The sequence below is a fragment of the Ursus maritimus genome, unplaced genomic scaffold (genome assembly GCF_017311325.1).
Source record: "Ursus maritimus isolate PB19 unplaced genomic scaffold, ASM1731132v1 scaffold_24, whole genome shotgun sequence".
In the NCBI taxonomy this organism is placed as follows: Eukaryota; Metazoa; Chordata; class Mammalia; order Carnivora; family Ursidae; genus Ursus; species Ursus maritimus.
In genome coordinates this window covers 24,097,465-24,118,656 of record NW_024424897.1, presented here as the reverse complement: position 1 = coordinate 24,118,656, position 21,192 = coordinate 24,097,465, and the positions used below count along the sequence as shown (strand labels likewise).

Here is a 21,192-nt window from a genome sequence, read left to right as displayed (position 1 = left end):
GTGGTCAGCCCCTATCCCGCTGAGCATTCAGTACCACCCATGTGCACCTAGATGGGTAGAAGGACGTGAATGGGGCAGGGAATCTTGGTGGGGAAGTCCCGACAGAGTGGAAAAATTTTAACTGCGCCAATTTTTCAACATGGTGACCTGGACTAGATCGGCCATAAGGGCACTCCTTTTAAACGTGGATTACTATATATTTTAATCATATTTCTCCCCCATTCTTTACTCCTTGCTGTTCCTGTTGGTTGGTTAGGGAAGGAGTGGAATTAGACTAACAGATGCTGGTGTGTCTTCTCCTTTGAATCAATAACATAAGCAAAGCAATGCATTGGTTCCTACTTTTTCTGGTAGCAGTACAGATAAAACAATTCGTGTGAATATAGGAAGAGGCTATGTCAGGGCACGAGAATAGAGGTATTTTAATCAACGGACCAAGTAGGAGAAGGCTGGAAGGATTTTAGGGTCAAGAAGCAAACCATCCTTTGAGGCTGATTGAAACACCCCTCTGCATGATTGAAAAACCTGAAGGAAATTTTATTTCTCTTCCCACTGGGGTCTGACCCACCCTCTTGGTGGGACCTGGAGAACTTACTTAAACAATCCACGTTTAAAAGCACCCTGAGCTAGAATTTCCATGGTGACACCCTGAGGGTGGGCAATGTCGGGCCAATTGGTGGGGCGTGTGGGGCCGAGGGATCAGGGTTCCTCACTGGAACGTCTTTTCTCAAGCAAGTGGGCAAACCTGATCTACACCCCGGCCCAAGTGTCCCTGATTCCCACTCATTCTCAGGCCTGCTGGGGAGAACGCGCTCTCGATTCCAGCCCGTTGTCCTTGAGTCGACGTGATGGGGAGGGGCTGGTCACTTCCTCCGTGCCTGGGCCTGGTTACTCTGTCCCTTTTGGTGCAGCTGTTTAACTTGGGCCAGGATGTCTCGTATCTTCCTCTGTGCCATCTGTAGGAGAACCAGACAAGAGGCAAGAGTGAAGATCTCTCCAAAGGCAAGGGGAGAGCCTGACCCTGGAGGGAGAGAGGCCATCAGGATCGAAACACCAGCAACAAACACAACAGGAAGAGCGAGGGTAAGCGGGGACCTGAAGTTTCTCTGCCTCCCCGTGGGCCCCGAGCAGCCCCTCGCCCTGGGGAGCGGGGTGGGATGACTACAGCAAGGTGGGGGAGGGGAAACCAGAATACAAACTCATGCACCAGAACTGAAAAATTGACAAAGTTGCCACACATGCTAGTGAACCCAAAATAAAACTCCTGGAGTCCCCAGGAGCACATCTGGCCAGAAGGTCATCAGGTAGGAGAGCGCCTCACAACTCAGAGCTCCGCCATGCGCGTGCATGTCCCCAGCAAAGGGGACGAAATGTCCAGGCACGGATTTACAAACAAGCAGTGAAATGTAAGCTCCGCCATCAAAAATGGACAAAATACCAAGGATCCGTCTCTTTACTCTTTCCTTCCTAAAGGTTTCTTCGCTAAGAACAGAGCTGGGCAAGGGAACCCAACTGCAACATGGGGCGCCCCTAACTGGTTTACCAGTATCGCCTCCTTCCATAAACGGAGTGCTTGGTTCCTTGGTTCAAGAGAAAGGTGGTGTAGGTGGGGAAAGGCTGCGGACTCAGGGTTTATACCACTTCCTACTCAGGTTTCCCTCTAATCCTCATTCTAACACATGAAAAATACACACACACACCCCGCCCGCTTTGGTACTGAGACCATCCTGGCTCGGTGCGTCCCTAGATCGATCCTCAACGCTACCACGCCCCTCATTTGTACAACGAGACTGTCATGGGGATTCAATGAGCTAGCGCATGTGAACCACAGAGTGGTGCTTGGTATACCAGATGCACGCCGAAGTCTCAGACACTACCGTGGCTCTTGTTCATACTTCTCCAAGGACTGCCACAGAAAGTTTCTTAGCCCAGGCCATACAGCAGAAAGGCCATGTGGGGTTTGAGTTCAACGCCCTCTATTTCCAAAACCCCTGTGCCTGGAGCTGCGAGGCCACACCACACTGGGAACCGAGCGCCGGGAACCGGGGCTCTGGGGTTCCGGGTTCCTTACCGCCCTTGACTGCTTAGGCAGCGTCTAGCTTAGGAAGTGCCTAGCCTCTGAACAGATGGGCTTGTGTCCGGGAGTCTCCATATCCCTTCCAGGTCTGACGCCGGAGGACTTCAGGGAAACCCCATTCCCTTTCAATTAACCTTTCTCTGACTTTTGAGATTCAGAGTGTTTGAACCTGATATCCACCCTCTTTCCAGACTCCGGGGTCAGTCCCATTGCCGGGCAGTGCCGACTGGCCCACTGGAGGCGGTGTGGGGATGGTGAGTTCTGGAATGGGACGGTCGAAGAACTGGAACCAGGGATGGGATGGAGCGGTCATTGTGAGAAAGGAAAAGGACTGCACTGGAAAAAGGCAACCAGAACGTTGTTACTACTGTTAGTATTCCACAAACTAAACTGGGTGGTGGGTAATACCGATTTCCTCTCTTATCTGGTGCCAAAGGGGTTAGCAAAGGACGAAAGCCAGACAACAGGAAAGACTTAATATATTACAAGAAACACAGATACATACTCTTCACTATACCGAATATATACTACATACGGAAGTTCTGAAATCACTCTCCCTACAGTTCTAAGAGGGAATAAAACATCTACACCACACTCCTACACTTGGAAAAGAATGGCCCAGTCCAGAGGCAGGCAGAGTCCACGGGACTGGTCAAAGCCATGGTCAAAGCCATGCAAGTCAACGTCTGGCCTCTTGCTTCTCTGACCCCTGGACTCCCGCTGCCCTCCCACGAGGGGGACTGCCACATGTACCTGGCTGGCATAAAAATGCCCGATGATCTTGACGATGACCTGGTCATTCTCATCCGGGGTCTGGTCTCTTGGCACTACCACCTCGGCTGCTGTCAAATTCTGCAACTCGTTCACCTGGGCGGGGTGGGGGGCAGAGAGAAGCTCAAGGTGTTATCAAGAAAGCATGGAGGGGGTTGGAGGGAGGGGCAAGAGGCATGTCACTAGCAGGTAACTGGAGGACTCCGGAGCCAGGCTGGGGAGCGGACTCAGGTAAAGGAGCAAGCCGGGAGTCCTAAGGTTGTACGGGGTAGGGGAGCAGCAGGAGGCCAGGGCGGAGCTGTTGGGTTTGAGGACGAAGACCCAGAACTTTCATCCCTGACCCTCAAGGCTCACCGTTTTGCCGCCTTTGCCAATGACTCTGCCGGCAGCTGATGCTGGCACCCGGATATGTGTCTCCAGCTTTACTTCCTCCTTGGGTCCAAAGAAGTTCTCCTCCTTGAGTTTTCCATAAATTCTTCCCTGAGCCTGAGAGAGGAGGAGGTCCTTGTGCATCAGCGGGCCGTACACAGGACAAAAGGGGAGCGAGGTAAACGCAGAAATACGGCCCCCAAGCTCTACCCCCATCCTCTCCGGCCCCCCAGGCCCAACCCAGGGTGCATCAACCATCTACACCAGGTGATGTGAAAATGGCCAACAGCTTCAAGCTGCTCCTTCTGCTTACTGGTAATACTGGAGAGCCTGGTAGAGGACCTGAACACATACCTCCCCGAGGTACGACTCATAAGCTACAAAATCCTACAGGCCCATTTACGTGAACAAGCCAGCTGATCCGGCCCGCCAGAGGAGAGGCTGCTGGCTACTCCGCACGGCCTCTAGAGCGTCCCCGTTCTCCTTGCCTGCCTAGGTCAGGAGGAGCTGACTGTCCGCTCTCTGGCTCTGTGACCAGAAGTCCAGGGACCCAGCAATGTCGTACGACTTAAAGGAGAGAAGGGAACTGGGCGTCAAAGATCTTCCTTAGTAACTAAGGCAAGGCACAAGAAAGATGCCCTCAGCCTTCCTTCTGTCCCACATTTCTATTCACCTTCAGAACTAAAGAGGGAAGAAGTCAGTAGAAATTGAGTTGGACGCCAAACTGAAAGCAGCACCGCAGTGCTGTCCTCGGGGCACCTGGCCAGCCCTGTCAGCACAGCGGGAGATTCTTGATCTCAGGGTCGTGGGGGGTGTAGACATGACTTACATAAATAAAAACTTTCAGAAAGTGTTGTGCAGATTTCCACTCCCACCCAACCTTGATTCCCTTTCACTGGAAAAACAAAGATGAGAACCTTAAATTGGGCCTCTGGGGGTCCAGTGATGATGACCATACGAACTTTGGAGTCAGGAGTTTCGGGAGGAGCAATCTAGAAAGCAAAGAGCTGGTCAAAGAGGTGCCCCCGACCTCCACTTGCTCCAAGCCCCCTGCCACCACCTAATGCCACCACCCACTTCCGAGGGCTAGGAGAGGCGAGAACAAAGGCCTTGAGCCCCAAGGGCATTACTCCTGCACCAAAAATGTGATGAGGACCGTGGGTGCATGTGTCCAGGACACTCCCTAAGGACAGCCTCCCTGCCACCCACCCTCCCAGCCTCCTGGAGAGGCTTCTGTGGGGTCCTGTGCACAGCTGGGGGGGGCACAGACAAAATGCCCACGGTGAGGAGGGCGGGGACCATACTTCAGTAGAAAAGAATCCCTGTGTCTGACCAACTCCTTCAGGACCATCGACACAACCGGACTGAGGCTTGTGAAACTTAACTTTGTTTCACGAGGACAGACTCTCCCTTCTCTCTGCACTGGACCCTGGGGAAGGGAGGCAGAAAGACAGCCGGCATCTACGGAGCAACCACTGAGCGCCAGGCACTGGCTCGGGAGTGGGGGGGGCCCCCGGCTACATCATTTCATGGTATTAGGACACTGATGGCAGTGACAAGGGAACAGTGGTTGAGGCCGACGGCCTTGGCTTAGGGGCTGGGGGCTGAACCCACCTCAGTCTGGGCCAGAACCTAAGCTCCCCTTCTAGGCTGCAACTCGGCCTCCTCCCTCCCCTGAAAGCCCAGGAGCACCGAAGGCCCCAGGGCATGGTCAAATGCAAAGGGGGCGTCCATCTGTCAGAGGAAGAGGTCACACAACAGCAGCCCCACGGGGCGTCCAGGAAGAAAGGGTGAGGGGGTAGAAGCAGAGCGCTCCCCTCTCCCCGGGAGCTGGAAGGAGGCAGCGCGGGTCACCTTAATGGAGGCACTGGCGAAGCGGGAGAGCTGTTTGATGTGCTGGCCCTTCTTCCCGATGATGGCCCCCACTGCCTGCGCCGGGATGAACACCTGCACCATCTCCTGCTCCGGAGCCTGCTGCGAGACAGGGGCTGTTATTCCCCTGCGCGAGGGTCACGGCCTGGGAGCCCCTCCACCCCCGTGCGCGCATCCTCAAAGAGGAGCAGGCAGACACTGGGCGGCCAACGTGGGCGACACGCTCCTTGGCTCTCCCCGGGCCCAGCAAGGACAAGGGAGAGCGCCGCCAACGGCAGCCCAGGCGGAAACCGAGGTGCCGTGCACGGAGTGGGCGCCAGCAGCTAGCAGCACCGCCCAAGAGCGGCATCCCACACCTGCCTTCCCTCTCTCCGCGAACTCGCAAGTGTCAGGCTCCCGCATGCGGCTGGACCCCAGGGGAGGCCATGGAAGGGCCCAGGGCTCGCCCGTCCCGACATGCCGCACCTACCATAAAGGAGCTGTAGGGAGCGGCTCCGGTGACGCTGCTGGGGGGGGGCGGGACCGCACTGGACGAGGCTGGAAAAAGACCTACAGCTGCCAAGTTCAGGCCGGGGATGAGATGTGACTGCAGCTGGGGGAGGAAGGTGAGGAGGGAGAGGTCAGCTCGTGCCGCGGGGGCCTGGCTGAACCCACAGGGCAGCGCTGGGGGAGGGGGAGCAAACACAGGACAACGGAGTACTTTTGCACAAAGCCTGCCTGCCCTTCTGCTTCTCACACATGCGTGCACGCTCGGAGCGAGGAGCTGTGAGTGATGGCACATTCTCGCCGGACTACGAACCAGCAACGCCAACCAGAAGGGTCAACCAGAGCCTCAGGTGTCCCATCTCTCTGGTGGTATACTTCACTAACCCTGCACTAGAACATTCCTATGAGAAGGCACAGCAAGGACAGATCTCTGTTAGACTCCACGGCTCGCCTTTCCTCCTGTACCCCACAGCCTCAGTCCCCTTTAAAAATCAGATGAGGGGTGCTTGGGTGTCTCAGAAGGTGAGGCGTCCGACTCTTGATTTCAGCTCAGGTTCGATCTCAGGGTTGTGGGGTCGAGCCCCACGCTGGGCTCCACGCTTAATGCCGCGTTTGCTCGTCCCTCTCCCTCTGCTCCTCCCCTACCCCCCACCCCCACAGCTCACCCTGGCTCTCGCACTCTATCTCTTAAATAAATAAAATCTTAAATTAAAAAAAAAAATCAGATGAAAATTATGGCCCCTCTACTCACTGAAGTACACACCAATTTTATATGAAGATCGCAGACCTCGAAGCCCAGAATTAAACCCACCGCCCACCTTAGGAATCAGATAAAGAATCTCTATTCATTAAACTGAAAAGATCTGGAGAACTGGAGATCCAAAAGCATGTGGCCTGCCGACCCCACATGGAGACCCCCTTCTGCTGGGCCTCAGGCTCAGAGCGTCAGGGTAAGCAGAGGCGCCTGACACTCACACTCATGGCAGCCACGTCGTTCTCGTAGGCCTCCCGAACTTTCTTCATGATCTCCTGCTCGGCCCTGCAGCAGTTCTCAATGGCCCCCTTCACAGTGATGGTCCTCTCAGGGTTATAAAGGGTGAGGTCCTGCAGCCTGGCGGGAGAGCAGAGCCACGTCATCCTCCCATCAGGGAGAGGCCCTGGCTGGGAATCAGCCGCAGAACAGCTGTTTCACTTTCAGCAAATAGCGCCCCATCTCTGTCCTTCAGTCCGTAACCCGGGCAGAGAGGGAGCGAGGTGCAGGGAGAGGAGAACACCCAACTGAAACCCCTAAATTTGCAATGAGTCCAATGACAGACAGGTTTCCATCGCCCGTAAAGCAGGGAGGATGCTCAGGACTGGAAGTTTCTCCAGGGGTTCTTGGCAACCCATTTCCTGTGCTTTTGGAACAGTCTGGGATGAAATCAACAGGCACAGCGCTCACAGAAGAGGACTCGATCTGCTTGGCTCTGGTTCCTCCGGGAGAGGCAGGCCACGACACAGGAGAGCATACACTCAATCCTCAGACCAGGACCCAGGTCGGTCCACTTCTCACGGCCTGGCAAACATGCCTGAGACCCCCCTGGCAGCAGGCTCTCCGAGATGCAGGGGACAGGCGTGATGGGCAGGCCGGAGGACGGAAGGATGTGCTTCAGCAACCCCAGGCCTCACAGAGATAAACACTCTTTGCCACTTCACTGATTATTCTTCAGGAGGGCAGAAACCGCACCCGACTTCTGGGGCCAAGTAGTAAGGCTCAATATTGCATACTGCCACCCCCGAGCCCCCCGGCACCCCGCTCATAAAGAGGTAAAGGAGAGCCTTACGAGGAGATGGTGATCTTGGTCTCCGTGTCCTGCTCCACCTTCTTCAGGTTGCGCCCTTCCTTGCCAATGAGACGCCCCACAAAGTTATTATGGGCCAGGATCTTCAGGGGAACCTCGTCGGCCCTTGGGAAGGAGGGAGGGACGGGAGTGGTCACATGGTGGGCCAGGCAGACTCGGAGAGCATGCCACTGCAGACGCGGGGTTTCCGGGACAAACCACGGGACAAAACTACATTTTAAAAGATTACGAAAATCAACACGTTGGCGGTTGCTTTAGTGCTGGAGAAATGGGGAGGCAGGGATGGGCCGCCAAGGGGCACAAGGACTACCAGAGCGATGGCCATGCTCATTATCGTAATCGTGGCGATGGTTTTGCAGGTATATGCGTGTTAATATTCACTCAGCTGTATACTTCAAAATACCCATACTACAGAATTCCATGCCGTTTTAGAAAGAATGAGGTGGGTCAGTAATTACTGATCCATAAGCGTGAAAAACGCCAACTGTGGAATACATTCATTATAGTCCTACTTCTGGTAAAACACGCACATGCACACCTGTGCACACGCACGTATACGGACGCGCACACACACACACACACACACACATATGCTTGTAAATGCACAGAACCGCTAAGGGGCATACAGGGTGTTACTTGTGGGAAAGAGAACCTCATGTCTCAGTTTATGTCCTCTGTCTCCTGTTTATTCCTGCATTCTTGCAAACAGAAAGTAATGCAGCGGGGGAGGCGGCAACCCCCTGGTTACAAAGCCTTACGTTTTGGTGTCCTTTGCTTCCTTATGCATAATCTCCAAGATCATCTTACACGCAGACGAGCAGCCCTCAGGGGTGGAGTGCACGCTGATGGCCTTCTCCGCAGCACCTGCGTTCTCCTTCCTGTGCACATCTATCCTGAGGACCACAAGGTCAAGGACGGTTACGGGTCCCCGGTGAAACCCGGAGTCTTCTGCACCCTCCTTGCCACCTCTCCTCGCCCGGAAGTACAGAAACAGCTCTTGGAATAGTCCAAGTGCAGAAGGGGGAAGGGCAGAGAAAGCGCCGGGGGAACCCGGGGCCAGCGTGCTGCTCTGGATTCTGTCTCAATCAGGAGGTGGTGGGGGACAATGGTGGCGTCTGGCATGGGAACCCAGGGCTGGCAATCACCAGCCCACAGCTCTAAAGCTGCATTTCCCCTTAAATACTGGACTCCCCCCGTGAAACAACTATAAAGGGAAGGCACACTGTCCCAAATTAAAAGTAAATAATAAAGGATGCATTCGGAATAAGGACATGACGTGACCTGTTCTTTTCCAGAGAACACTGATTAGCTACAAAGATTACAGAGTGGTCAACTATACACAAATAAAAATAAAGTCAAATTTTGAAAGAGATTAGAGGAACAGTGGTGGAGTGGGAGATGGGGCGGGATGATGACCTATCACTGAGGGCTGGCGTTGGCCAGGCTGCCCAGCCGAACAGCCACCGACAGGCAGTGCTCAACCCACAGAGCACCAGGGCTGCCGACTCACCTAGACTACGTTTGCTTGATGACACTTCCTACAAGAAATTCTAGAACCCTTCCTACTAATAACCGTGTGGCCCAGCCACTGCCACCAAATGGCACGCCCCCAGCCCATTCAACCTCACCACCTGCCCCCACCCCCACCCCCAATGAGGAGAAGAGGGAACACATTCCAGGCAACATTTCCTGAAAAGTAAATACTGAGACTCCCAGGTGTGCTACCGGGAGGCACCCCAGCTCCATTGCCCAGCAGCCAACACTCACTTGGACTGGGTCTGTTTCGTGATGTTTCGGATGGTGGCCCCCTCCTTGCCAATGATGGCACCCACATACTGGGTGGGCACCAGGAGCCGCAGGGGGATATCCACTTGCTGCTGCTTGGCTGGGGCCCCCGCTGCCACAGGGGAGCCCTGGCGGGGCTGACCCCGAGAGCCAAAGCCTCCTCGGCGCCCGTTCTCGGGACCCTGTGCTATCTGCTCGTCGGGAATGTAGGAGACCTTTAGGGCGTGGTTCTCCAGCTGGTGGCCATTCAGCTTCATGATGGCTCTGAGGACAGAGGGAGAATCTACTGGTCACTCCAACCCAAGCCAATCACACCAAAGGCGCTCCGTGTGTAAAGCAGCCTGGGTCACAACTTGGAGCACACTCAACACCAGGGAGATGACCACCTACCCCCACTCCCACCTCCACCTCAGAGAACTTTCCAGTCTAAATGGCTGAAAACATCAAAGGGAAAAGTTATACCCAATGGATTTCGAACTGGCTTATTAATTTCAGCCAAAACTATGTATCATGTAAGAGTAACGTGAGAATCACATGTGATTCATGATAAGTGAATAAATGTAATAAACACGTGAAGAGACAAGAGACTTGTTTTTACACCTGTGGAGTCTGCTACCTTCCATGTTTGAGGAAACTAAAAAAAGGGGGAGGGGTGGGAGACAGAATGTCCTGCTTACAGCTTGGAAGCAGGAGTTTCAGTGTATCTGGAATGTCTGCAAAGCAGGAGTGAATAACGCTGTGGGAGGGGAGGAAGCGAGCGCCCTCCAGTCCCACAATGGCCGATGCAGGTGAGAAATGTTAACAAGGCAGCAACAGGTAGTGGGGAGTAAGCAGAGTGTTGACATGACTCTGGAGCCAGGCTAAGGACCACACACTGGCCACAAGGGGCAGTAGGGACCTCCAGAAAATCCTGAGCCACTGAAAAGAAAATGGGGGCAGGGCGCCTGGAGGGCTCAGTCAGGAGAGTGTGCTAACTCTTGATCTCGGGATCCTGAGTTCCGAGCACCACGCGGGCGGTAGAGATAACTTAAAAATAAACTTTTTAAAAAATAAGGAAAAGTAAAAGAAAATGGGATTTGAGGAAGTGGTGGGATTTTACAACGTACCATCACCCGGCTAGAGGCGGCATGCTGAAGGAACAAGCAAGCTGTCAAAAGCTAAATGCGAGTCAATGCACGAAACATACAAAGTCTTTCAGTACCAGTGGGTGAGAAGTGTAGTTGCTCAGCCAAAGGGCTTAAGGAGCCAGAAGGCATGGGTGTGATGGGACTGAGAGCACCGGAGAAAAGCATGAACTGGGCTGGTGGCATCACAGCAATAAAATGTCTGCCCCCGCCACATCAGAACACGAACAAATCCCTTTTGTAAATCCCAGAGTTCCTCCTCACCATCACTAGATGGCGCCGTCGACACAGCAAAGCACCCTTGCGGGGCCAGGGCAACTAGAGACCCAAGAGAAAGCCAATCCAAGAGGATTTCCCCACCTTTCCTGGGAGGGTCTTTGGGTCCCTTCCCTTCCATGGGTTTGCTCTCAATCCTGCTGAGTTTTCTGAACCCTTGAGATCCCTGAACCGAAGAACAAGAGTCTGCGGCTGGCTATCACAGTAACAGAACCCAAGCAGGCTACTCCTGCCTGCCTAGACCCCAGCCCTGTAGAAGCATCTGTTACCTGGCTCCCAAGGCCCCGAGAAGACCCTCCCCACCCCGCCTTCGGGCCCACTCACTGCCTGGTCTGTTCCCGGTTGGAATAGGTGACATTCACCACGGCAGTCTCACTCTCCGTGTTCACTGGGGGAGCAAAACAGAGGCCAAGGTTAGAGCAGCGCGATCTGGAGATGCCACCAATGAACCCAAGCGTTAAAAGCTCATCCTTCCAGGTTATATAAGAAGTTACACGTGTTGCAAGAAGGAAATACCTGAATGACAAGGGAAAATATTTCCCCTTTAGGCCCCTCTCCAGAACTTCTAGGAAATTCAAATTAACCTTTTTTGCATTTTCCCTTCTGTGTCTTCCTTTGACTTCCCCTGGCCAGCCCCTCAGAGAGCTGGGGAACTCAAGGGTGCAGTGAGCATAGCACTTAGGCAGCAGGGAGTGCACAACCCGGTCTGGGATACAAATTTATTCTTGGAAACTTCAACTAGCTAAAAATCCACACACAGTAAGATTAGCAATTTATAGAAGCAAACATCCCAAGACATGACCTGTAAGAACAGGGCAGAAGAGACCCACATCCATGGCAGAACATCAAGGAGAGATGGACCAAACGTGAGCGTATCATGACCTAAGCTCAACGGGCTGAGAGGAACAGCTATGGGGAACCGAGGGATGGCAATTTCCTGACTCAGTCTTCCAAACATCTTGGCAGTGGAAATGCACATTCAACCCATCATAAATTCATGGCATCTGCCATTAATCGCATCCAAGTCCTCCGTTCTTACCATGAAACCTCTCGGTCTTCATTTGACTTTGCCATTATACTCTTTCCTACAGGGAGAGACTGGGCTGGATGACAGAATTCTAAGGCGGTCTGGGGGCACACCTCTTATTTTAAATTAATAAAATAAACCTGTCTTGTGTCTGTCTTTTGATTTGGGGTTCCCTGGACCAGCTGAGCCTTAGGGTGGGGGACAGTGACAAAAACTAAACCTCTGCCCTCGTCACTGAGGATAATAAGCCACCTGGCCACAAATTCTCAGTGCAGACCACTCTTAACCCCTCGGGCCTTCATCCTCAGCGCTCCCCCACCACGGTGGTGAGCGAGGGAGATTCTGGAAAGAACAATCTTCCCAGTTAAACTGAAAGACAGTAGTGGGTGAAACAGACAAAGACTCGGCCTTACTGGAGGTGACATTCTAGCGGCAGGACAACGCCAAGTACAATCATCAGATTCTCTAGCTACCAGAGGCTGATGAATGAATGCCACGGAAAAATGTAAATCAGGGTTAAAGGAGACGGTGCGAAGGGGCGTGATTTTAAATAGAGTGGACAGAAAGGACCTCACTTAGACACCAGAAGACTTCCTCTGCTGTCCAAACAAAATCAAACATTTCCCATTCTGTTCTCTCCAGGGAACGGGTCTCCCTTGCTGATATGGTGTGTGACAGCTCCCAGGTGACCCCCAGGCAGATCTGGACCAGTGTGGACCCCTGCGGGGCCTCCCAGGGCAGCTCACGATGGCTCCCCAGCCAGCACTTATTCTTGCTGTTTGTCCAGGAGTAACTCAGTCATTAGCCTAACGCGTGAGCAGTTCTGGGCAATGGTTATCAGGGTGTCCTGTTGTGTCCTGGCATTTATGACAAAAAGGCAACCTACAGGATTAGAGCAGGAGAACCTGTTTGATGGACCCAGCACTTTACCTTTGTGGAGGCAAATATTTTAATCTCGAGTGATTTCTAGCTTGCACCTTTCCACGGAAAATGGAGATGAACATTTAAATCTCCACGGGGTGACTCCTTACGTTTCTTGAAGATCTACAAGCTCCAATCGTATCTTCTCAAATGGCCAAGCTCTCCCTTATGTCCAACCAAAACCGCTCCTTATTTTAGCTCGTTTCCTCTGAAAATTATTTATGACCCAAAGCAATGGAGAAAGCTCAGAAATCTCAGCAAATATTTTATGACCCAGATTTCTTAGATTTCTCCTGTGGGCCCACTCTGGAAAGATTGTGCCTGCCCATCACTGTGTGCCCAGTAATCTCTGCTTTATATATATATATATATGGACCAAAGACACGGAGTTGACAATCAGAGCTTCTACACGGAGATAACGAGCCGACTAGTCCAGCCAAACATAAAGAATCATGAAGCTTTTAGAATCATGAAGCTTTTAAAGAAAAGGGACTGCAGACCTACTCAGGCTGAGCGCCCAATTTCTATGCTTGTACTACTGCTAAACCCTTAAGACCTCTCTTTGGACCATGACTTAAGACTTGGGATCCCATGCTGGAAACGAATGACTTTGCTCATTAAACAGAGAAACCTGTGTCAGAGAGAAGGAGCACAGCCACGTCCCCTGTGCATGTATCTCCCTTCGGGCCATATTCTGCCTGTCTGTCTGCTTTTGGTATGCCGGGTGGATGTGATCGTGGAAAATGAATCCCCCCAAATGCTCCAGCACCCACCCAGCCCCTTCCCCACCGCCCACCGCCTCCATACCCTTACCTTGCTCGCAGTTCTCCACTGTACCGTACTGAGCAAGCAGGCTGTCCAGCACCTAGGAGCAAGGAGAAGGGAGGAAGCTACTCTGAGCATCAGGAACTGCCACGAAGCCAGCCACCGGACATCCTCACCCCAAGGCACAGGCAGAGCCTTAGGTGGGGACTTGAGCAGTATGACCTGTCTGGCTTACTCTTTTCAGGGTACCGATACTGCTGGTAACTTGTCAGGGTATCTTTGCAGAAAAGTACTTGAGCACAAAAAAGGCATCTAAGGGCCTTTCTGGAAGTAGACTTGGGCCTCTGGGGTCTAAGTCTGGGGCTCAGGGAACACCCTACCCACCTCCCTAATGCCTCTCATCACAGGCACGAGCCCAAAGGGCTAACATGGGACGGGCGGTCCTGGGCTGAGGATGAGACCCAACCAACCTCCCTCAGTACTAGCATCCCTGGCCGACCCCCGAACCACTGGGGGATCTCCCCAGTCATCTCTGCCAACCCAGACTGGCCCGGGCTTCCTTTCCAGCCTCCACTTCCCCATGTCTTGGGTCTCTCCCAATCACTTACTTCCCAACGGAGCTGGGGTGGGATATTTCGAATCTGAATTTTCCGACTCCTGAAATTAGAGGGAAGAGGATTAATGACCACTCCAGATGCTTTCGGGGCCTACGACCTTGAAGTGTTTAATCCCTAGGTCAGCCTTTATCTCCCGACCTTCTGTTCAACACCAAAGTCTGAGAATCCAAGAATGATAACCTTCGGGGATGAAGATTTGGTGGAAGGCTGCCTCACTTCAGAGCGTTAAGTTATCAGTGCTACCACAGACAGGAAGACTGAGATCAGAGGCCCGAAGCACCAGAGTCACAGAATTCCCCCCAAATCACACCTGCTTTGTTTGTCCCTCTGCTCAGGTCTCGCCGGCTCTTTCCTTCACCAACCACCTATTTTCATCTCTCGCCTCCCACCGCGTTTCAGGCACTAGGCATGCAAAGCTGCCACGGAAGACATCGTCCATTAACCCAACACCCGTTTAACTGGTGCCTGTGTCACGCTATACAGATACTGGGGACATGGTGACAGACCAAGCGCCGGACCTCAAGGTGCTCACAGGTTATTGGGAGAGACATACATGCAAACAAATCCCAGCAGGACAGCAGTGTGGTAGTTAAGTGGTTTTTTGTACAAGTGTGGACTTAAATCTCTGCTCCACTTAACAGCACTGATCTTAAAATGATTCCACTTCTCTGAGGCTCACTTTCCTTCCTTTATAAAACAGGGACAATGCCTATTCACAGGGCGGTTTCAGGTGATGCTAGATAATATTAGAGCTCAGCAAAGGGCTTCGAATACTTCTAGTAAGAGACGCATCTGGAATACTAGGGTGGAAACGATTAACACACCACGCGGCATCGTGACCGCCACCTTCCCTCCTTCCACATCACTTCGCTTTCTCCATTCCATCTTTCAAATACCTCTTCAAAGTGAAATTTTCCCCAGGCAGGCTTTCAGGTTCAAGGCTGATTCCCAGGGCAATTAACTGCTCACTACCCAAATCGATGCCCTAATCCCTGGGCTTACACCATTTCAACTGACTTGATCTTCAGTGGTCAACTGTCATTTATGTCTCTGCATATCCTTGGTCACAAACTTAGTTCAGGGACATGGCCCAATGAAATTCTAACGGCATGAGAGAAAACTGGTCTGGGAAGCAAGAAAATCCGGTTCTAGTCCTAAACTACCCCTGATGGGGTCTTCATCTGACTAAGCCAAGTAAGCTTCCGGCCCTCAGTGTTCCTACCGAACCCTTGTCAGCTCCTGCTAGGGGAGGGGGGTGTTGAAAACACATGAGGTAGGGATGCTAAGCTCTCGCCGAAAATGTTTCCCTCTTGGCTCTGTCCTAGGCCAGCTCATGCATTTCCATCCCTGTGACCTTAAGTGTCTTCGAGTTGCAAAATGGAAACCGAAGCGTCTCTAAGATCCTTTCTAGCGGTGCAGCTCTGAGCACGGAAGGTTTTTATTGATGAGATACACAGAGGAAGTCTCTTCCTGGGACAAAATGACTTCAGGGGAAGGGAGGAGATGCGTTGAAGGGAATCTATGTGTGTGGCTCTCTACCTTGGTTGGCTCATGAACCTGATGTAAGGTCGTCAGACTACCCTGCAGGACGGAGAGGAAGGATGAGAAACAAGTCCAGTTCCAGGTCCTCAGATCCCACACCAGGCCACTTTCTTTGATTCCATTCATAGGCAAAGAGGGGGCCCCAAGGCATCTGCCCTAGTTGGGGATATCCCATATAACACCCATTTCCTGCCCAAACAGGCAGAGAACATGCAGGAAGCCTCACAATCAAAGTCCAGCTGTAGGAGAACTGAGGAAGAGATGGTTACACCATGGAAGACTGGGGACACTGATCTAGCTCGAGGCCCCACGACAGTAGTCACTCCCTCTAGGGGCTGCCTGCCTGGGAGTTCAAAGCAATAAGGGCTTAAAGCAACCCCGGTGTGGGCGCTCAGTGGGAAGACGGCTCTTTCAAGATGGTCCCTTAGTGTAATCTCGGGTCGAAGGTCAAAAAGACCCTCCCCTCCTCCTCCTACTTCAAAATCCCAGTTTTAGGGGCTTTCTTTTCAGGGTAGGGAAGAGTTGGGGAGGGGATGGGGTAAGGAAATCAAATCTCAGTTTGGGGTTTTAATCCATATCCTGAAAGCAATGGCAGTCTGGAATGTCTGGAATGTTCCAGGAGAAGGAGGAGGAGGAGGGCAGGGCCACACAACCAATGAAAGAAAAGACCTCCTGGGAGCCCTCTCCCACCCCCCCCACCCCCCCACCCAGAGGCAGAGACTCACCCACCCCTCTAAGATACACACACCCAATCCTGGGAACCCCTTCAGGCCTCCAAGCTTCCTTTCTGCAAGCCCCCAACCCTGACAAACACACAACAGAAGCCAAGAAGACCCTTTGTCTTTTAAGCCTTTGGCCTGGTTTCTATTACTGACGGTGCTACCTAATTTCTTTCAGGCCCAAAGCACATGGGGTGATGTTGGTGACTGTACCCCGTCCTCCCTTCCCAGGACCCCCGGTGAACTCATCTGTACCACAAACTCTGGAAGGCCAGGTGCAAGCTGGGCCGGGGTGGTATGCGGAGGGCTTGGGGGTCCAGAGAGAAGCTACGGCATTTGATGGGGTACTCCTTGGCTCGCACCTTAGTTTCCTCCTGTGGAAACTGACAGGGCTTTTGTGAGGACTTCAAGAGATAAGCTGTGTGAAGGAGGGTGCCTGACTTGGGAGTGGGTGCTCAATCCCTGGCCCCGTCCTCAGGAGCCTACAGGTATCCAGACAAGCATGGGAGGAGACGGGGAGGAAGGGCCGGCAATGAGCTGTGTGATGGTCACCCAGTCGCTACAATATTTAGATGTCACTGCTGGGGTAACAGCGGGAAACACCAGCACCTACAGTCCCACTGCCCTGCCTCCCTTGACCACTAAAGGCTTCTAAGGTCTGGCCCAGGGCCCCTCTCCTCTCTCCAGTCCATCAGCTTCCAGGAGGGCTGAGCAGTACCTTTGCCCTACAGGTCACAGGGCATTCTACCCCGAGCAGAGCCTCGAGTGCCTCAACCCCAACATCCCCGGTTCAGAAAAAGCAAGAGAATGCCCAGAGGTTCCCGAACCACTGCCTCTGCGCCCAGGAGCTGAGAAACCTGTTGAGTGACAGCCCCTGGCAATGGAGGCAATGGTTCACCAACATAATTCCTTCCCTGGGTGCCAACGCCCTGTGGCTTCTGACCTCTTTGCCTGCCCTGACCTGAAGGGCAGTTACCAAGCCCTGGGGCAGCTCCCAGTACAGAACCACCACAAGGGACCCACCTCTCTAGTGCTGGAGGAGAAGGGAGTCGGGGCGTGAAGGCCACAGAGACCGAGTGACCATTTTTCTCAAGCCCTTGGGGAGGCTGCAGGAGAGTACAGAGGGAGAGAGCACCCATGCAACAGCAGAAGGAGTTAAGTAGCCAACCAAGAATTTCAGGAAGCACAGGAGCTGGATACCCGGAAAGGGATGTGGTTGGGAGGTCTTCCCGGGAAGGAAGTTCTCGTCCTTTTCACCTTTGCAGAGAAGTGTCACTGACTTAGACTGGGAAGGAAAACAGGTCAATTAGGGAAGGGCCTCACATTTGAGGAATGCTTCACAGATGCCAAGCTGAAATCCAGCACTTGCTAGAAGACCCTCATTACCCATGAGGGTGGGGTCCGCGGCTCCGCTTTATAGACCAGGACCCCGAGAAGGGGAGACTGAGTAATTCTGCCAAGCACACAGCTACTAAAAGCCAGAGTCAGGCTTTGAACTCAAAACTTGTCTGATTCCAGGCTCTCTGCGCTGTCCCCTGCGCTGCTGTTTGGACGGAAGAAAGGCGACAAAAAGCCTTTGCCAAAATTCAGCCAAGTTAGGCCAAAGGGCGATTAAAAATATTCAGAATTTGGGGCACCTGGATGGCTCAGTCGGTTAAGTGTCTGCCTTCAGCTCAGGTCATGATCCCAGGGTCCTGGGATCGAATCCCGCATCGGGTTCCTTGCTCAGCAGAGAGCCTGCTTCTCCCTCTGCCTCTGCTGCTCCCCCTGCTTGTGCTCTCTGGGCTCGCACTCTCTCTCTCAAATAAAATAATTAAAACACCTTTAAAGAAAAAAAAATATTCAGAAGTCATATAACATAGTCAACAGTGGGCCTGGCTAAGTGGATACTATTCTCCAATAAATCAAAACATCCCACCTGTAACGCCTTAAGCTAGTAACGTCTCCCAGCTGCATGTTTTCCTAAGTGGGTGAAGTGATTCTATGGCATATTGAACACTGATTAGATACTGGGTAACACTGTTAATTAAGAATCAGTGGGGGCGCCTGGGTGGCACAGCGGTTAAGCGTCTGCCTTCGGCTCAGGGCGTGATCCCGGCGTTATGGGATCGAGCCCCACATCAGGCTCCTCCGTTATGAGCCTGCTTCTTCCTCTCCCACTCCCCCTGCTTGTGTTCCCTCTCTCGCTGGCTGTCTCTCTCTCTGTCGAATAAATAAATAAAATCTTTAAAAAAATAAAAAAAAAATTAGGAATCAGTGATTCTGCAAGTTCTTATTTTGAGTAGGCTCCACGCCCAGTGTGGAGCCCAACGCAGGTCTTGAACCCTTGACCCTGAGACCAGGACTTCAGCTGAGATCAAGAGTCAGATGCCTGACTGAGCCACCCCTCAAGTTCTTATGTTTTAAAAAGAGACAGGGACGCCTGGGTGGATCAGTATGTTAAGTGTCTGCCTTCGGCTCAGGTCATGATCCCAGGGTCCTGGGATCGAATCCCGCATTGGGCTCCTCGCTCAGCGGAGAGCCTGCTTCTCCCTCTGCCTGCTGCCCCCCCTGCTTGTGTGCTCTCTGACAAATAAAACCTTAAAAAAAGAGAGAGAGAGAGAGAGAGAGAGAGAGAGAGAAACAGTTACAGATAAAATAACGTGTCCAGGATTTGCTTCAAAATAATCAGGGGGTGAAGAAAAAATAAACACTGATTGGATATGAGTTGGTAATTTCTACCAATAAAGCTAGGTGATGGGTACATGGGAGATTTATTACATTATCCTTTCTACTTTTTTTTTTTCCCCATAATTAAAATTGTTTTGTTTTAAGCGGAGCTCAAACCCAGGACTGTGAGATCAAGACCTGAGCCGAGACCAAGGGATGGACGCTTAAGCGACTGAGCCACCCAGGAGCCCCTAAAATCGTCTTTCAAATTATTCCAGCTTACTCCGTTTTAAAGTCATAGCAGGTTCCAAATTAATGGATCTAACTAATACGAGGTTTTCCAGTTGGTGTTGTATTAGCAACAGTGCAAGCCTTGGTGATGAGCCCACTGGGGACTGGAAGGGGACAGGGGCCTGGGGCCTGGGGCCCAGGGTTGAGAGGAGGGGGACCTCTGTGCAGGGCAGAATGCACCCGAGGTGCAAGGACTCCAGGAAAAAGGCTGAAACCTGCCGCAGGGAGTGTTCTATTCCTCCGGCCACCCCCACAGCCCCAGGGGAAGGGACCTCACCTCTCTGTAGAAGGAGGAATTCCTTTAAAACAGAGTGGGGTAAACCAGCGGAAGATGGGGGCAGTGGAAGGGAAGCAGCAACAGGTTTTGGAAATCTTGTCAAGCTTGGGGCCCCTGATCAAGAGCCAAACCTGGACTTTCATCTCGGCAGAGAACCAGGATTAAGCTGGGATTTCCAGATTAGATCCTTCACCTCGGGCCCTCCCCCAGGCTGTGATTTTCTGACTAGCAGGCTCGTGTGGCCTTGGACAAGTCCAACCGTCAACTCTCTGCACCTCAGTTTCTCACATGTGGGACACAAGGACCAGGACTAGTCTGTTTTACAAGGTCTGGTGTTCCCAGACAGGGATCAACCCCGTCTACCTATGAGAAAAGGCTTTCTTTAATCTGAGGAATTTTCTGTGACCTAAAGTTCTTAAATAAGGGGTTCTTAACACCCCCCCTCAACATACACACACACCTTTGTCGATACTTCGTTCCCATTAGGAATGTGATAAAAGCTAAGAACACTCTACACCAGAAAAATGCCACCATTCTGCACACAATTTCAAGATCTCAGGAGTTAATGAAGACTTTGGAATTTACCCATAAATCCAAAGTTAAGACACCCTGCCACACATTTACCCAATAACTTCATCCCAATGATGCCCCAGTCCTCGCTCAAGCCTGCGGGCGGCTCCTTAAAGAGCTGGGAAGAAACTAACCCAAGGCGATGAGAACGGAGAAGCCTGGCTGGGGGCGGGGCTGGAGCCGTTGCTTGCACATCGGACAAGAGTGAGCAACAAACGTTTCAAACCTGCAGACACACCATGCTTGCTTTCATTCTCATCCACAGACAAGCTCACTACCGTGACTTGCCCCTCGGTTTCTGTGGTCCAGCTGCTGCAGTCATTCATTCCACAGATTTTCTTGGCACCTACTAAGCACAGAGCCCGTGCTGTCCGCACCACGGTAGCCACTAGTCACAGGTGGCTTTGGAGCCACTGAACTGTGGTTACTGCGACTGAGGAACGGAATGCTCCTGTTTTAGGAGGTGTTTATATCATTCAACTTTTCCTCTGTAAAATCCGTGAAATCTAAATACTGATCGGGGTGCCTGGTTGGCTCAGTGGGTTGAGCATCCCAACTCTGCATTTCAGCTCAGGTCATGGTCTCGGGCTCCATGCTCAGCACAGTCTGCTTGGGATTCTCTCTCCCTCTCCCTCTGCCTCTGCAAACCCCACCCCCCAGCTCCTGTGCACGTGCTCTCCCTCTCTCCCTCTCTCAAATAAATAAATAAAATCTTTATAAATAAACAAAAAATAAATTGCTCACTGAATGTTTCCAATGAAAACTCAGCATCTGAACTGGAATAGGCTCTAAGCATAAAATACTAGACACCGGATTCCTTATGACTTTGTACCCCCCCCAAATAAAACCTCGTTATTACACTGCCTACATGTTGAATTAGTAATACTTTGAATTTCTAAATTAATGTTAGAATTAATCTTTTACATTATGTTCCCTCTTTTCTGACATGGCCATTAGGAAATTTCAAAAATTTTTAAAAAGAATCTAAGCAAAAAAAAGAAAACAAAAAGGAAAAAAGGAAACGTACTTACACATGCGGCTGTCAGTGCATTTCTGCTGGATGGGGCTGGGCACTGCGCTACGGTGTGGAGCGTAAGGTGATGGGGACAGGAATGCCTCCTGCTCTCAAGGAGCTGGCAGTCCAGTAGGGCACCCCATTTGTTTGGGGATGGGAGAAGAGAATGGACAAGGTTAACTGGGGAGCGGGGGGGGG

General features: G+C 52.2%; 1 protein-coding gene across 4 annotated transcripts in view; it reads right to left on the bottom strand.

Annotated features, from left to right (window-relative positions):
- Positions 1 to 219: 219 nt before the first annotated feature.
- IGF2BP1 (insulin like growth factor 2 mRNA binding protein 1) overlaps positions 220 to 21,192 on the bottom strand; it is a 40,526-nt gene continuing 19,553 nt past the window's right edge. For 2 of the 4 annotated variants that reach the window (XM_008688216.1, XM_040640766.1), the window contains exons 3-15: positions 13,923 to 13,971; positions 13,363 to 13,414; positions 10,926 to 10,989; positions 9,184 to 9,465; positions 8,175 to 8,309; positions 7,399 to 7,521; positions 6,551 to 6,686; positions 5,559 to 5,681; positions 5,072 to 5,188; positions 4,135 to 4,209; positions 3,203 to 3,334; positions 2,831 to 2,944; positions 220 to 956 (exon numbers count right to left, since the gene is read on the bottom strand). In XM_008688216.1, coding sequence (XP_008686438.1) covers positions 864 to 956; positions 2,831 to 2,944; positions 3,203 to 3,334; positions 4,135 to 4,209; positions 5,072 to 5,188; positions 5,559 to 5,681; positions 6,551 to 6,686; positions 7,399 to 7,521; positions 8,175 to 8,309; positions 9,184 to 9,465; positions 10,926 to 10,989; positions 13,363 to 13,414; positions 13,923 to 13,971 — 1,495 coding nt within the window. In that variant the 3' untranslated portion in view covers positions 220 to 863. Of the gene's footprint in view, positions 957 to 2,830; positions 2,945 to 3,202; positions 3,335 to 4,134; positions 4,210 to 5,071; positions 5,192 to 5,558; positions 5,682 to 6,550; positions 6,687 to 7,398; positions 7,522 to 8,174; positions 8,310 to 9,183; positions 9,466 to 10,925; positions 10,990 to 13,362; positions 13,415 to 13,922; positions 13,972 to 21,192 lie in introns of all 4 variants that reach the window. The other 2 variants (XM_040640765.1, XM_040640767.1) reach the window with 2 other exon arrangements.